Here is a 17274-nt window from a genome sequence, read left to right as displayed (position 1 = left end):
CGACAAACCCATGTAACGTTTAGTGACGGTACGCCTGTGACTAAGTGACAAACTGGGAAAAGATTTGAAATGTTTCTTTATATGTCAGAGTTCCTTGAAATTTAAGCTAATTAACGGTCCTGGTAGAGATGTGGAGCCCGGCAGCTTGTTAACAGAGATGCAACGCCGCCCTGAATCGAGACAATAATTTGATGTTGAATTCCAGTGGACTGCTAACAAGCTAGCTGACCGGGGAAGCCAATTTGCTAATTAATTGCGTTTGTGGGGAATGTAGGTGGACAGGGCAGTAGTACCTAACATCCAGAGCTGTCCAAATTGTTACCTTAAAAGCTCTAAAACAAGCAGCACAGACACAATAATGCTAATCAACTGAAAACGTTTCTGGTGCTAACGTTAGCTAAATAAGGACTCGTACTAATGGCTGCATGCCAGAAGAGGCAAATACAAAGGCAGTCTCAGAATGCCCGTAGTAACGTTTTAACAACATTTTATACACATGTCTAGTCGAGGGGGTCCCACTGTCTATCGCTTCTCCGTATCCCTTGTCTAGTTATCCAAAAGCCAAAGAACAACAAAAGGTGCCGACATTTAAAAAATGTTTACATTGTGAGCTAAGTTAGCCACTTAGCAAGCTGGCAGCTAGCTGCTGTGGCCACGACAGACGTTAGGCCTGACCCATTTTGAATCCCAAATATTTAGAATTTTTCACCTTCCTGCTCAAACTTAACACGTCTCTGTCGGCTCAAGGAAACGTGTATCTCACAGTTGAACGCAAGCCGATTCAAAATACACACAACATAATCTCCACATGATGCAAAGTAGCAATGTTTGAATGTATAAAAAAAAAAAAAAAAAAAAGATCCACATTGACATACATACCTCCGACCCGGTACATGTTGGCCGCCATTTCTGCCCTCCCGGAGTGTTAACATAAACTAAGAGAATTGTAATAAATTAATAAAAAGAATAAAACTCAATCTATAAAACGTAAAAGGTCCGATAATTTATGATCGTCGAGGTTCCGGATGTGTACCCCGATGGGGAGAATTTTTGGCAAATCAACCCCCCCCTCCTCCTCGTTGGATTCACGGTCCCCCTTTTACAATACAGTCAACTCACACCAGCCAAAAGAAGTCGGATCAACCCGAAAAACCACTGACTGACTGGTGACGTTGAGAGGGGGGCGCGCACGCGCAAACGCAGGCACATACACATACAACTTCAACTCCACACCCACACACATAAACACACACTTTTTTTTGGTGAACAATGTGTGTGTGTGTGTTTCATTTCAAATATATATATATATATATATAGATAGATAGATAGATAGATAGATAGATAGATAGATAGATAGATAGATGGATAGATATAAAATAAGTAGTGTCATTATGTTGTTTGTCAGGAGATGAACATCAGAAAAAAAAACAATTCAGCAAAGAAGGCGTTCTTACATAAACGCATGCTCTCATAACCATAACAACAAATATAAAAATAGCTTGGTGAAAGTAAATAACAGTTCAGTAAACCCCTTGTCCAACTCTGAAAAGATAAAGGGAAAAAAAGCGATATTCATGGCTCACTGTTTAATTAAGGGAGGTAAAAGTGGATTTGAAAAAAAGAAAAGGAACTGCGCTCTACTCTTTTCCTGGAAGATTTCTCTTCAATTTCGTGTGCGTGTGCGCGCCGCCTGTGAGTGACATCACTGATGGGATTGGCTCGCCCCGGCTGGGGTGGAGAGTCTCTTCTGCAGGCTACAGAAGGACAGGAGGAATAGTTTCCATCAGCCGCGGAGCTCAGTGCAAGGCCACCTCCGACTGAGAGAGAACCACGCCCGGGGAGAGAGGGGGAGCAAGTGCCCCGGCAAGTGTCCAAACTTCCATCATGGAAGCGGGAATGGGCTGCGAAGAGGAGTTTTAGCGAGGTTACAGGTTGAAAAAAGAAAGAAAAAAAAGATGAAGTTCGGCAAGAGCATCTGCGTGCTCAACGTAGGGGGAACCCGGTACGCCTTCACCCGTGAAGTGATCAGGGATTTCCCTCTCCGGCGCGTCAGCCGCCTGCATGCATGCGCAACCGAGAAAGAGGTCCTTGAACTGTGCGACGACTACGACCGGGACCGTAATGAGTTTTTCTTCGACCGCCACGCACAAGCTTTTGTGTTCATTATGCTCTATGTGCGCTCGGGTAAACTCCGCTTTGTCCCCGGAGTGTGTGAGCTGTCCTTCTACACCGAGATGCTCTACTGGGGGCTGGAGAGCGCACACTTGGACTCCTGCTGCCAGAAACGCCTGGATGACAGGATGTCCGAGATCGGACTGGACAGTCTGTCCGAAGCGGATATCCGAGTATCTGGAGACGAGTCCCAGAGCACGAGTGAGCCGGTGCAACGGGCGGCGCTCACCGGCCGCGCTAAGTGGCTGGAGAGGATGCGCAAAACGTTCGAGGAGCCCAACTCTTCGCTCGCGGCGCAGCTTCTGGCTTCAGTTTCCGTGATTTTCGTGATCGTGTCTATGATCATGTTGTGTGCCAGCACTCTGCCCGACTGGGATACAGCCAAGAGGAACACCGTGGAGGAGCACAGGTTGGTGAGGAACAAAAATAAAAGAAGAAGTGCCCCCCGCCCCTTCACCAGGGTGTCGGATCTATTGAAGATGTTTTGGGCGCGAGGTGTGAGGATGCTGCTGCGTAAAAGTCAGTATCGCTAAAGATTCATCGGCTCAAGTTTGTGAGACACATGATATATCTCACCAAACTCTTGGGGATTGCGCGCTGCTCCACTTGTTTCCAATAAGACGAATCGAGACAACACTCTTATTCGTTTTTTTGCGCTTTCCCCCCCTTCTTCCTTCCTTCCTTCCCTGGAAATAGTAGTTACTGCGCAAGTGAGCATCTGTTTTTGAAAAACTGATGCTCCTGAGGTCACCGAGTAAATTAAATATTAGGGTCCGCTTGTCAGACAAGCTCAGGAGGCAGATCAATAACCAATCTATCTACCGATGGTGTATCATGTTGATTATCGAGACTGAACGCCCTCCTCTCCACTCACATCCTCGCCCTTAGTTTGAATGGCCCACCTTTATTGGCTTGATTGGTGTACAATGCAAACAAAAGGAAGAGAAAAAAAAAAGACAAACATCAGGTAAACGCCAGATTCATAACGTCCCTATAAACTGGAAGCAGAAGCTGTTCTGAGAGGTTATAAATTCAACCCGTCAAACAAGAAGCGATGAAGCCACTTACTGGAATCACCTTCTCTCTTATCCGCTTTGTTTGCTTTACGAAATAGGTTTTTTGTTTTTTTTTAAAGTCTGTTTCTTCATTGTTTTGCCCACGGCCTGCCATTCAGAGCCTGAGACAGCCTCTCTCTATATAAGGTTAGGCCACTCAGGCTACATAGTTCTAAGTTTTTTTGGAGGGGTTACAGCAGTTAGGTAATCCACTAAATACACAAGGGGTCAAATGGATTTCAGTATACACGCCAGCGGATGATCCATTTCTCTCCGCTCCTCTAATTCGGTCTAATTGCGTTGACAAAGTTCCCCCTTAGACCTGATGTTATTTGCTTGGCCCCGGCTGGGTTCTACATCAAATATGAGCGCCATCTCCCTCTAATTCGTTTTTGATTGCCTTTGCTGTGCTAATCAATGGGGGTAATCACGCGCCTGCTTGTGTGACACCCCGCATTTGAAGGTTTCCAACCCCCCCTCCCCGACTCCCCACTCCCTTCCCAGTCATTTTCCTGTCTTTCATACTTTCTGTATATCTATCGTCCTATGTTTAGATGTGTCGACCCCAAACTGTGTCACATCACGCTTATTTCCCATAATTTGTAACCACAACCACCACCACCACCCCCCACTCCCCCGCTATGCCTCCTTCTCACATACTGACTGTCAAGCAGTATCTCATATCATCATGTATCTCTCTGGATCTCCCCCCTGCCATTTCCTGTTTACAATCTGTTCAACTCCTTCCTCTCCTCTCTTCTCTGTAGGATAGTGGAGGCAGTTTGTATTGGCTGGTTTACAGCAGAGTGCATAGTGCGTTTTCTGGTGGCCAGGGACAAGTGGGACTTCCTCCGCCGGCCGCTGAACATCATCGACGTGATTGCCATTACCCCCTACTATGTTACCATGGCAATGGCCCGGGCAGGGATGCCAGGTGCCGGGCTCGGGGTTGCTGGTGTGATACTTCGGGTGCTGAGGATGATGCGAGTGTTCTGGCTCATGAAGCTGGCCAGACACTTCTTGGGTCTGCAGACTCTGGGGCTGACGCTCAGGCGCTGCTACCGGGAGATGGTCATGCTGATGGTGTTTGTCTGCGTCGCCATGGCAATATACAGCGCTCTGGCCCAGCTACTTGAGCACGGCTTGGACTTGGGTACACAGAACCAAGATTATGCCAGCATCCCAGCAGCTGCGTGGTGGGTCATCATCTCTATGACAACGGTTGGATACGGGGATGTGTACCCTGTGACGATTGGGGGGCGGGTGCTCGGGGGCATGTGTGTAGTGAGCGGCATTGTTCTACTTGCACTTCCCATCACATTCATCTACCACAGTTTTGTACAATGCTACCATGAACTCAAACTCCGCTCTGCCAGATATGCTCGCAGCCTATCCACAGAGATCCTCCAATGAAATACATTTGGGCCACATCAGCAAGAACCTCTGGAGAACCTGCTGATCCCCTGGTGAAATGATGATCCTGTTTCCTGCCTGAGCCGCACTTGATTACATCCAGCCTCTGTTGTTCCTGCCTGTGTTGTCGACGATCTCCAATCATCATTTTCACCCAGCAGGCTGTGCTCGTGTTTCCTTAACAACACCATTTGGGCAGAAGAATGAGAATACTGAAATAATTATTTATTAAATACACGACACACACACACACACACACACATACAGGCACAATCAATTCAGTTTTGACAGTGGCTGCTGTTTACACTGTATTCCCATGGTTACAACATTGGCAGAGACAACTGCTTTTTTTTTTTGTATGCCTCATCAAGTGTGTTTGTCTGGCCATCAGCCTTTTTGTCTAAGCTTTGCACCCAGATGGCACAAGTTACACAAGACTGATGTGTGACCTAGATGCATTTTTGTTATGACATATATAGAGGAGGGGTGAGCAAGTGGGGTCGGAGAGAAGGTACACCCAGGGGAGGGCTTAAGCTATGAAATTGAAAAATGGAGGCAAGTCAGCAAGGAATACAAGGTGGCAGACAAATAAAAGGGAAGTGGATATTAAAAACGGCAGATGGAGTGTGAAGTGGAGGCTAAGATATAGGACGGATTGATAGAGATGACAGGATGTGGGACAAGCCTGAGCACAAAGGATGAGTAGAAGGAGCGAGCGTTGCTTCTCCACTTGAGAGTGAAAGTCAGGCATTTTGTGTTTCTGCATCTCCAAGGCAACCTCATCTTCCAACATGTCAATCATAATGGCTGGTTGACTTGTGCGCACACAAATAGGGCACATCCACACACGCACGTGCGCGCGCACACACACACACACACACACACACACACACACACATGTCCTTGCTAGCATGCAACATTTTTGTTCTGCAATTACATTGTACCAAATTTAAAAAAAAAAAAGTGGGGAAAAAAAGAGGAACAGTAGAGGTTTTCACAGATGACGGTTCTGACATTGAATGAATCAGACATGTTTACATCGTCTGTAGTTGATCGAGATATGATTTGTTGAAGAGACACATGATCCAAACAAACAAGTCAACACCTCTCCCACACAACAGTCTTTCTCTGCATCTCCTCTCCTCTTCCTCCTGGTGCCATCAACCATTCTCTTTTTTACACACGCACGCACGCACACACACACACACACGCACGCACACACACATATCAAGGTATTGCTATTCTTTTGAATAGAAACACATTTATTACCTATTCTTCAATGATGAACTCTGTAGCCTTATGTGGGTGTGTAGACGGTTCATATTTCAATGTCTCTGTACTTTCAATATCCTTTTTTTTTTATAAAGTAGCATAACTGTCACAAAAATTCAGGATAATCAGTATTTTACTACCAAAAACTTTAATCTCTATAGATTATAGTCCATTTAGACAAGGTCAGTTTGAAAGTATCGGTTGTACCACTGTTTTCATTTGAAGAATGTGGCCTTGTAATTAATTGAACTAAGATTTTATAATAAAAGATACTGTGCAAAATACCTGCAAGTCAGTAACCACTTATTACATATCCTTTGTGACTGTGAAAGGTATTTTTACTCAGATACTGTCCTTCAGCACATTTTGAGGGTAGCGCTTCTCTACTTGGGCTTTTATATTTATATAGAAATATTATACTGTTTATTCCACCACATTCATATGAACTCATCATTTACACTGGAGAAAAAGATTTTTGCAATGAAAACGTCACAAAACCTGACCAAGGGCACTTTGCTGATCAGAGCAGGACAACCAGAATGATTTTCACTTTTTTAAATTTTATTCTATTTAGCCTTTATTTAACCAGGTGAGTCCCCTTGAGACACAACTATCTCTTTTCCAAGGGAAGCCTTGCCAAGGCAGCAGCTTACTGTACACATTAATTTTCAAGAGTTAAAATGAACAGCACCGAGGTCACATAAGATAATAATCAAACAACAACATTAAAAGAAATACAAAAAAAGGCCGTTGCAACAAAGTCAAATAATGGGGCTTTCATGTAAAGGAGCAGGAACGGTTTGAGGCTGATTCCATGACCTCCAGAGGTCAGAGGTTCGAGGGATGAAAGCTCCAAACCACCGGAATACACAAACATCATGTAAAATGTGAGACTGGGTTGTCAGCACTGTCGCCTCACAGCAAGAAGGTTCCAGGTTCCAGTCCCAGCTCCAGCACGGGATCTTTCTGTGTGGAGTCTGCATGTTCTCCCTGTTCCTGTGTGGGTTCTCTCTGGTACTCCAGCTTCCTCCACAGTCCAAAGACATCAAGAGGGGACGAGGCTGATTGATACTCTAAATTGACCGTAGGTGTGACTGTCAGTGTGAATGGTTGTCTGTCTCTATGTGTTGGCCCTGTGATGGACTGGTGACCTGTCCAAGGTGAACCCCGCTTCTCGCACAAAGGCTGCTGGGATAGGCTCCACCCCCCCCCCCCCCCCACACACACACACACACACGACCCTTAACAGGATAAGCGGAAGAAAATGGATGGATGGATGTACTTTTAATTCAGAACTCTGAAGCGGTCTACAAGGGCCTCAGCCGTCTCTACTTCCTCAGGAGGCTGAGGTCCTTTAACATCTGCAGGACCGTGCTGAGGATGTTCTATGAGTCTGTGGTGGCCAGTGCCATCCTGTTTGCTGTTGGGTGCTGGAGCAGACTGAAGGTAGCAGATGCCAACAGACCAAACAAACTCATCCAGAAGGCCAGTGACATTGTAGGGGTAGAGCTGGACTCTTTGACGGTGGTGACAGAGAGGAGGCTGTTGTCTAAACTCCACACAATCTTGTTGTGAGTTCCATCAAACTCTTTAACTCCTCCCTCTGAGTGATAAACACTTTCTTCAGTGTATCTCATGTCATTACTGAACTGTGCAATACTTAAACTGTGCAACACTCTTTGTCATAACTCCTGTGCTTTGTAAATAGTTTATGCTTAATCTTACTCTTACACTTACTATCTTATTTCTTATTTCTTAAAGTCTGCACTTTTCTAATTATTGTAATTTGTACATTCTTACTTTATAGTACTTCGAGAGCTTTAATAACTGTAACAACAGAATTTCCGCCCGGGATTAATAAAGTATTCTGATTCTGATTCTGATTAACTGTAGATGTGTCAGTAAATTCATAATCAAACACTTCGATTTTCACTGCAGCAGAATTTTGAGTCAAGCCTTTCACTTTTACCATAGAATTATTATACTCGTTTATTTCACTTTTACTTCAATAAAGGAACTACGTACTTCTTCCATATCATTCTACTTTATGATGTGGTACATTTAATGATAAATCCACTCATTGATTGTTGTTTTTATGACAGTAGTGGAAAATCCATCTAATATTTCTCACAATTGTTGATGTTTGGTGATGGAGGCTCAACCTGTACATGAACCCCATCGTCCCATTATGGGGGAAAAAAAAACAAAAAAAACAAAAAAAAAGATTACGTTTGTTGAACATATATTTGGAACTGATTTTGACCATGTTTAAAATAAGAAATATAGAATTGTAAGCATAACCAATGAAAGGAACAAACATACAGCTTACAGTGCGTAAAATAAGTGTATCAAGTCTTACCACTGAAAAAACTAAAATAGATTAAATTAGAAAAGTATTCTAGCCAAGTATGTCTGCCTATTTTTTTGTATATTTCTTCAAGTAAGATGGTATTGGTTTCTGTCCTATATTAAGAGTATTTCTTAAACTGAAAACAATACAAATAAAGTTAGAAAGATTTTGACAGTGGGTTTATTTTTTATTTTATAAACTCTGTTACTTTTAATATTCCACGATTCTACCCAGGGGCTGCACGGTGGTGCAGTGGTCAGCACTGTTGCCTCACAACAAGAAGGTTCAGGGTTCGAGTCCCGGCTCGGGCACGGGATCTTTCTGTGTGGAGTCTCCATGTTCTCCCTGTTCCTGCGTGGGTTCTCTCTGGTACTCCAGCTTCTTCCCACCATCCAAAAACATGCAAATGGGGACTATTTGATTGACTGATACTCTAAATTGACCGTAGGTGTGACTGTGAGTGTGAATGGTTGTTCGTCTCTCTATGTCGGCCCTGCGATGGACTGGTGACCTGTCCAGGGTGAACCCCGCCCCTCGCCTGTTGACACTGCGATAGGCTCCAGCCCCCCCCCCCCCCCCGCGAGACCCTTAATGTGTAGGAATAAGTGGAAGACAATGGATGGATGGATGGATTCTACCCAGCGTTCACCAGCTTAATCAGGTCAATCAAGCCACAAGTTGTTGTTGTTGTTTTTTTTAAATTACAATTTGATCCAATAAAACAGCTCTGCAACAAATGACAAAGATAAAAATGCAGAGCCGGTATTGACACTGTCAGAGAGGCAGAAATCAATTTGATTATATGTTGATTTGGAGGTTGTGGAGGGCCCCCAAAACACCTCTCAGTATAATGTGCTCCAGTAGAGCACCACTCACTACCACCTCATTAACGTCATAAAAATCAAGTGGAATTCTTACCTCCCTGACAGGCTTAACACAAACAAAATTCTGTAGAAGTTGACTGCAAAGGCTGTGTGCGCCTGTGTAAATGTTGAAGTCGATTCTGAGGGTAAATCAATAATCTGAACAAGTTCTTAGTCTAATTTTCATTGAATAAATATGTATTACAAAGAGTGTCGTGTATAGGAGGACCCCTCACTGCCTGTCCTTTAAAAGGAGAAGAGATAATTACAGGGTTGTAAACTTATTTTACATGTGCACTCACAGCAAAGAGCCATAGGAAATGCAAGAACACACATTTTCCTTTTACATAAATACTGTAAACTTGAGGTTATGCTGAAACCTTCAGTGATTGACACAGACAAGCAGACATTTCCCCAGAATAAAAACATCCTATATATTCTTCAGGAGACAAACAATTACATGTAGAGTTGGGCCAGAGTCAAAGAGGCAGTCGAGTGCAGTGCTGTTAGCAACAGAGGTGCAAATACATGACATTGTGTTGAATATCATGATGTACTGATGAAACTTAAACCAACATTAAGTGTATTAGTATCTTTCTATAGTCTTTCATTTGGTATTTTTTAAATCTCCTACTCATTCTTTATCTTTGAGTATCAGGGATGCATCCATAAATGTGATTAATGCACTCTGTACTACTTCTGTAGTTACGTTGCATTGCTGTTTTGCTGGTTCTTATGTAATGAACAACAGCAAATTTAAGGATTCTGTTCATTTTCTACCGTTTATCCTGTTAAGGGTTGTGTGTGTGTGTGTGTGTGTGTGGGGGGGGGGGGGGGGGGTGCAGCCTATCCCAGCAGCCTTTGGGCGAGAGGCGGGGTTCACCCTGGACGGGTTGCCAGTCCATCACAGGGCCAACACATAGAGACAGACAACCATTCACACTCACAGCCACATGCACAGTCAATTTAAAGTATCGTGCATCAGTCTCTCTCTCTTTCAAGGGTTCACTTGAATGTGTGTGTGTGTGTGTGTGTGTGTGTGTGTGTGTGTGTGTGTGTGTGGTCTTTTTGGGTCAAATATATATGACCTGTTACTAATTTACCATCCCCATTTTTTTCCCCCAGAAACAAACAATGTCTCTTTAATTATGTCGTAACATATACCAAATCTTACAAGCTCAATTTAAAAAAAAAAGTCACCTTCATAAAAAATATATATTATCAAATTAACAAAAAACGATAGTAAATAATTAATTCAAGTGAACTCAGTTATGCAGTAAAAACATTTGTGGAATTATGTTGTTATCTCTCCTCTCTTTTTATTTATCATTATATTATTTTATATTACTATATTATATCATTTTACTGTTCTACATTTCTCCATTTCCCTCATGCCTCCCTCTACCCTCCGCTGACATTTTCATCAGGCAGTCTTAAGTCACCTGACTAATACGTCACTTTACTTCGACGGTCGCAACAGGAAGACCTTTTCACACACATTTGTTTTGGACAAATCTTCGCCTTGTCCTGCATCTGGAAAAAATGTATTATAAGTTCAACGGTTTCACTCAGAAGCTGACGGGGTCTTCCCCCACGACGGCCTACAACCCCCAGGTGAGACTGGAAGACGCGGTGTTGGTCACAGTTAATCCTCTCCGACGATGACCTTCATGTCCCTGTGTTGGATAGACACACTGCCTCTAAGACTGAAGCTAGCGGCTCCCGAGCCTCACTTAAATTGATTATAAGTAGTTAAATATACTTGTTTTTGCTTGATTGGTTACGAAACCAAATGTATTTTTTAATGGGTCCTCCGCTGTAAAAGTCATACACGGTGGCTAATTATATTTCCAGTTGTTAGCATGCACTTTAGCATACGCGCAATGCTAACATTCAACGACGTCCAAACTTGTTAGCTTAAGTTATCTTAGTATGAAACGCACTGTTCCGTTAAGTCTCCTGTTTTACTTTTCATGTAACGATTAAAAAAAACTCTGTAGGTTTTACTTAGCTAGTAAACTAGCGAGGTGTCAGTTTTATTTATTAATTTACTTTGAATTGCGGTCGTTGTAAATATCGGTTGCTCGCTTCGCTGGATCTAAACACAACCTTTATTTGACCTTTATCCCGAAAGGTTACCCTCCCTCTTTTAACCTGGCCTTTATGTGATTTTACAGCCAATTTCAAGAATTCAATGGCTTCCCTGAGCGTCTGCCATGTGTGACCTTTATTCCTGCTCCTCTTGTCTTATGACACTGCCACCTCGTTGTTGTTCTGTGGTTGTGGGTGAGACAGCTGTCGAACGGATAGAGAGAATATTGTAGTACAATGAGACACAAGAAAAGAGAGATAGTCCAGTTATTAATGTCTCAGGTCCATACATTAACATAGGATAATAGGAATTACACCCCTGAACTGGGTTTTCCTGTGGTTTGTTGGTTAGCCGTGTGGTTTGAGGGTCCCAAGAATATAATGTGCAATTTGTCAAACAATTTTAAATGGTAATTACATGAAGTGTGTGTGTTTACACATTAGCAAGATGAAAAGGAAGTCATCACAATGATATAAAGTATTTCTATGTATTTAAGTGCTGTATATCAAAAACAAATCACAAAATAACTGGATGATCAAGCCATCGTGAAGGGATTTTAACTGCTCATTCTCCCTGAGTCAGGGGGAAGCTGAAGGAGCAGGCATGGTTCACTTTTTTATTAAAATAAGGGAATAAGAAGAGACATTCAGACCAAAACTGGGCAGGTGCTGAGGGAAAGAGGAGCAAGCAGCTCCCACAATGCAGACCTCTAAATTTAGTTTATTGAATTAACTCTTAAGTAACCTACCAAGCACTCCATCTTGTCCCCTTGTTCATCTTACCTGCATTTTTTGGGGGGCTGCAGTAGGGGTTCCTTCAATTCAAAACACACACTCACTCACACACACAGAAAAATATATAAGAGTATATATTGAAAACAGGATTTTATTAATTTATGGTGAATTTGGGGTCACCTGAATGTATATCATGTTCCAGTATAGCATTTAATCCAGAGTTTTGTGAAACATTTAGTTTTGCTGTAATGTGGTTGTAAAAGGAGTGGGGAGCGTGTCAAATAAATAGGCTGGGAAGTGCAGGGCAAGGTCAGTGCCAAGGTTAATATCAAGATAGAAATCTCATAAAAAAAAAATAGACCTCATGGATTGAATGGGCGTACACACATTTTTTTATGGTAAATTGTGTGACCGTTTATAGCATTCGTCTATACTTTAATAGTGTGCTTTATTTTTTAACGGGTAACATCTAAATTGAGGGATTTTTGTCCATTTGTGAGCACAAAAGCCCACTTGTGTTGTGGCACAACTGCTTAGTCTAAGTCTCAAGGAAATGAATATCAACTCACTTCCCCATCAGGGAAAGAGTACGGTTGAGAACTCTTGGCATTTAATATACTTTTCTAAAAATTTCAGCCAAGCTGCTGAGGGGAAAAAAAAGAACTCGCGCCATACCTAGCGTGTGTGTTAAAATGGTGGGGGGACCCAGTCAGTGTGATATCTTTTCATCTTAAGCTTGTCCCACAATAATTATCACCTTGAAGGAAAGTCATATGACCTCGCCGTCTATCTTTTCTGAGTCATAATACCAAGCACACACTTGGCAAATGTAATGTAATGCACAGAAACAATCACAGTGTTTCCAGTAGTTTCCCCGGTGTGAGTGTGTGTGTGAGAAAGTGAGAGAGAGAACTGGAGTGAACAAATTGGTTCCTTTTGAATCTGGCTTGATTTTCTCACCCTCGAGTATGATAACAGCAGCATATACTCTTTACCAAGAGAATCAAGAGAGGCTTCAAAACGTACAGACTTTCTCTGTATTCTGGTTTAATGCACAGAGATGATTTCCTGCTCAAGTTAAGCGTTAGCTTTAATGTCAAGTAAAAAAATACTCTCGCCTCTGCATTTACATATGTCAGATTTATTTTTCGCTGCTCCCACACGATCTGCCTCCACACACTCTCTCACAAGGTAATGGGTCTCTCAGTAATTTTCAAAGCAAGGCGGATGAAGATTCCACCAAGTGAATATTTTCAGAAACTACATGTACTACTCCATTAACAACAGTTCAAATTGCCATTGTTGTTTGCTTTTTTTTTCTTTTTTTTTTTACCAGCACCATTAACGGTCCGAACAAAAGCACAAAATTTAAAGCTACCCCCCCCCCCCCCCACACACACACACACACACACACATACACACACACACACACACTTTGAGGGGTGCATCTAAGATGGCGGAACAATTTTAAGTATATAAGAAAAGCCAGGAAGTTTTTTTTTCTCTTTGGATTTGTATTTAAGTATCGTTCCACACGTCCACAAAAAGTTTTTCATGTCTGCTCAATATTCACGAGAAGTGTTAATACGCTCACAGAAAACCTGAGAGTGTTACGGAATTTGAAAGTAACATGCTTGAAAATTGAACAAAACCAGAATATTTATTGGGAAAGTCCAAGAAATCTCATTCACAGTTACCTGGACACTAGAGTACTCGCAGCTTAGTTCGGATGGTCTGAGAGCGATCCCTCCAGGCTAATATTGTTTACTTTTACTGTGCATTGTCCGAAGGCTGGGAAGCTATGAAGCTAATGGTTGGGGGAGGGGTGGTGCAGAATTGCACCCTATTTCTCTGTCGACCTGTTGCTGATTAACTGGTTATTGTTATTTCTGGTGGCAGCTTGTTTGCTCACACATCAGTCCTTCCAGGTCCTTCGGTTTGTTGGCTCCCCTCATCAAGGGATCTTTGAAAACCCTCTGTTTTATAAGTTGCTTGTTAATGTCTGATGTGCATGTGAAATAGCGAGACTCTGAAGCGCATTGTGGGTAGTACATGGCTTGGAGTGGCGCTTGGTGTTGTTGTGCTCCCTGAGCCATCCCGAGGGATGGTCTCATGTTCACTTGTGTTGCCAGGCGGCGTCCCCTGAGGACATGCCGAAGGAATGGTAAAACACAGCCATTATGTGCTCTCAGGGTGGATTCCATTGAACCATGAAACACTTCTTTTAGGTACTTAAGTGTCTGTCACTGGTATGTATCACCTTATCAGGCCTTATCCAAGATTGTGATATTGCTAAACCAAGATAATACTGAAAGCCTTGTCATCCATCCATCCATTTTCTATCGCTTATTTGTTTGCTTAGTCTAGCTACTAATACATCATTTTGTAGTGTTGTGTTGTCACGCCAGTGCTGTTCAATAATCCAAAAAGGTACTTAAACTGACTACCACGTGTAGGCTAAGTACTCGATCAATAGTAACGCCTGCAGCAGTGTTACAGAAATCAAATGACTGTGTCGTGAGCAAAAGAACATTCCTTTGTTTTTATTACTGAAATAGAATAAAAAACATGAGCATTTAGGACCAGCTTGTTGTTTGTGCCCAGGGGCTGAGGCCAGCGGTGCCAGCAGAGGCCCCAGCTATGGTCTTTGCCACACCCACCAAGGTGGTGTCAGAGGCCACGACCACAGCCGAGTACCTTGGAGCAAACAGGGTGCCTGACCTCCAGAGGTTTTACCAGGTGAGGAAAAAAAAAACCTGCTGCTGTAGTCTGTGTTTGACTCTGATGTTCATAACGGACTTAAGCAAACTATAATAATTAGAGGAAATCAGTAAAACAAATACAAAGTACATCATTGACTGCTATGCTTTTCTAATTGCACAGACAATTTTTCTAAAGCCAAGGTGGATGAACCGATACTGAGACAGCATCCCTCGACAGCTAATGTCATGCTGGAGGAAACCTTTCATTAGAATTAAACATTCCAGTTGCTGCAGTCAGGTTTTTCTTTTAACCCTGAAAAGGTTTATGTGGAAAACTCGTATTGTGTCACTGTAGCAATGGTTAGCAATTTAGTTTTTGTTCTTGTTTGTTAAAAAGGAAGAATAAAAGGTTAAAATGTTATTAGAAAGTGGAGCCAAATTCTTCAATATGTTGAATCCCATCTTATTCAATAAATTATTTAGTATGCTCTGCCCTCTCAACTCTGTATTCTTTCTCACGACCTCATCATTTTGTTTATGTTTTCTCTCCCGACCCTCCCTCACGTTCCTACCCAATCGCCTTCTCCTTCCCTCTCTCAAGACGATAGACAGCATCCCCATCCACTTGAGGCGTGGGGTCCCGGACAGGCTACTCTACCGCACCACGATGGCGCTGACTGTAGGGGGCAGTCTGTACTGTCTGGTGGCACTTTACATGTCATCTCACCCCGGCAATAAGTGACCAGCACGAAGCCAGAAGCAACAGATCGTTACGTAACACCTCTGAAATGTCGCCACCGTGTCACCCACCACTTCAACCCAGCATTCACTGTTTCCATCTGCCCTCTTAATGCCGCCTCTTGGAACTCTAGGAAATGATGATGACAATGATTAGAATCTGTCGCTGCCTGATGAAAGTGTCACTTAAGTGATAAAAGTAACATCTGTTTTTGTTTTGGTTTTTTTTGTAGAAAAAGATTCTTATATTAATAAATTTAAATGGAGTTTCAAGTCTCCTCAGTCTCATTGTTGCCCTTTCACAGCAGTTCAACATGATTTAGTAGGGAAACAGGCTTTTACTGTCAGAACTGTTATTAAGTAGTCACTCCTGCATCTATTTCACTTCTAAATTGCAGCTGTGGAAAAAAAAAGGATTATTTGCAGGGAGGCTGCTTATTCATATTTATATGAAACATTGCTTTCTCTAAGCTGTGTCAACTCTCTCAGTGCTTACAGATGCCAAAATAGAAGCAGACATGTAAAGATTGTTTCTCATGCTCACAGCTTTCAACAGGCGTGTGTGTGTGTGTGAGAACGAGCAGGCATGATGGGAGTCATGCCGTCTGGAACATAGCTGCTGCTCACTTGGCTTAAGTACTGTCTCATACAGTATTTATATCTGCGGGCCATGGTAAGATGTCAGATGCTCCTCACCGCGTTCTGAGAGCGAGCGATGGAGGTTGCTTCAGACTGACACGTTGGCAGTTCAACATCAAGCTGCTGATCAACCCCGTCTGCTTTTCCCTCTCGTTTACTGACGTGTTTTAAACATGCACTTGGCTCCTGTGTGTCTCTATTGATTGCGCGGTGATTGGGGCAGGAGGATGAGTCACGAGGTGGCTTCCGCTAAATTATTGGCGAACTCCTCGAGGAACAATCTACCACTTGTTATCAGCAAGGAACACACATGCTCATTCCATCTACGGTGTACGCCTCACAACACGGATCCTTCGAGACAGAGCTGGAAGTGGCTGTGTGAAATGCTTCCTTACTCGCTGTAACTACTAGAGAACAACTTGTAGCTGTCATTCAGACTGGGAGTCTCATCAAACGTGTGAACTTCGGATAAATGACACTTTTCACATTCTATGGCATAATCAGCCGTTTCGCCATAGTAACGCCGCTTACGAAAACTCGCAGTCTTCACAGTAACCCATCGCCACGTTCTCAAGGTTTTTCTGTCCAAATATGAAATGGATCCGGTTGAACCACCAGCAGTACGTAAGTGTAAAAAAAACAAACAAGTTTATACCAGTTTTCAAGTGCAGCAGCACTGACTTCCATACTCAGTCTATCCTAAGACCGATACGATCATGAAGGTTTCCCACCCTCAGACTGAGGAAAACTACACATTATATTGAGTTTACTACTTTATTATTATACCCTGTATAGTCGTGTGATGTAAAGTAAGGCCACAGTTCATTAAGAGTCACACCTTTGCTCTTATTCTCACTTATTATGTTATATAACTATAAATCCAATTACTTTTAAAACCCAGCTAGAATTGCTAATGCAGTAGGAAGGCCTGGAGGACGTCTGGGGACATGCTGGCGCTTGCAAATGTACAGGCTGATTGCCTTTACAGTGAATGCACAGCTACTAAGTAGTATTAATTATGGTATCATCGTTTGTCAGTATGACTCAAGCCTTTGTTATGGCATCAATATTTCACTCCCTGAGGAAAACCTTATGATGGATAATTGATGATAGCACAGATTTAGAGCTCCTTTGACCTTCTGAAGACAACAATTAGTGGAGTTAATTAATTCATACAGAAACAATGCATAATTTGTGTCTTAATCCAAAACATCTTCCATCCTGAAAGGTTGGGTAAGGCTAGA

At 42.7% G+C, this 17274-nt stretch overlaps 3 protein-coding genes across 4 annotated transcripts in view; 2 read left to right on the top strand and 1 right to left on the bottom strand.

The window, feature by feature from the left end:
* Positions 1–1188, bottom strand: part of mta3 (metastasis associated 1 family, member 3) — a 29804-nt gene extending 28616 nt beyond the window's left edge. Inside the window, exon 1 of one of the 2 annotated variants that reach the window (XM_086194961.1) lies at positions 880–1188. In XM_086194961.1, the coding sequence (XP_086051087.1) occupies positions 880–907 (28 nt within the window). In that variant the 5' untranslated portion in view covers positions 908–1188. The remainder of the gene's footprint in view (positions 1–879) is intronic. The other variant, XM_086194962.1, reaches the window with a different exon arrangement.
* Positions 1189–1763: 575 nt separating this feature from the next.
* kcng3 (potassium voltage-gated channel, subfamily G, member 3) lies at positions 1764–6418 on the top strand. The gene is made up of 2 exons (XM_086195299.1): positions 1764–2581; positions 3995–6418. The coding sequence occupies exons 1-2, from the start codon at positions 1956–1958 to the stop codon at positions 4638–4640; spliced, it is 1272 nt and encodes a 423-aa protein (XP_086051425.1). The 5' UTR covers positions 1764–1955; the 3' UTR covers positions 4641–6418.
* A 4158-nt stretch (positions 6419–10576) lies between these two features.
* cox7a2l (cytochrome c oxidase subunit 7A2 like) lies at positions 10577–15661 on the top strand. The gene is made up of 3 exons (XM_086195107.1): positions 10577–10739; positions 14556–14690; positions 15255–15661. The coding sequence occupies exons 1-3, from the start codon at positions 10668–10670 to the stop codon at positions 15393–15395; spliced, it is 348 nt and encodes a 115-aa protein (XP_086051233.1). The 5' UTR covers positions 10577–10667; the 3' UTR covers positions 15396–15661.
* Positions 15662–17274: the final 1613 nt, after the last annotated feature.

Source organism: Aulostomus chinensis, chromosome 23, assembly GCF_037954235.1.
Source record: "Aulostomus chinensis isolate RoL2024-O1b breed Wild chromosome 23, RoL_Achi_v1.0, whole genome shotgun sequence".
Classification (NCBI taxonomy): Eukaryota; Metazoa; Chordata; class Actinopteri; order Syngnathiformes; family Aulostomidae; genus Aulostomus; species Aulostomus chinensis.
The sequence above is the reverse complement of the archived record's forward strand: the minus strand, read 5'-3'. Positions and strand labels throughout refer to the sequence as shown.

What these genes read in the sequence shown, in the direction of transcription:
- kcng3 (XM_086195299.1), top strand. Translation starts at nt 1,956, where the DNA reads ATGAAGTTCGGCAAGAGCATCTGCGTGCTCAACGTAGGGGGAACCCGG. An exon ending in AACACCGTGGAGGAGCACAG is followed by an intron (nt 2,582 to 3,994) that starts GTTGGTGAGGAA and finishes TCTTCTCTGTAG; the next exon opens with GATAGTGGAGGCAGTTTGTA.
- cox7a2l (XM_086195107.1), top strand. Translation starts at nt 10,668, where the DNA reads ATGTATTATAAGTTCAACGGTTTCACTCAGAAGCTGACGGGGTCTTCC. An exon ending in CGACGGCCTACAACCCCCAG is followed by an intron (nt 10,740 to 14,555) that starts GTGAGACTGGAA and finishes GTTTGTGCCCAG; the next exon opens with GGGCTGAGGCCAGCGGTGCC. An exon ending in ACCTCCAGAGGTTTTACCAG is followed by an intron (nt 14,691 to 15,254) that starts GTGAGGAAAAAA and finishes CCCTCTCTCAAG; the next exon opens with ACGATAGACAGCATCCCCAT.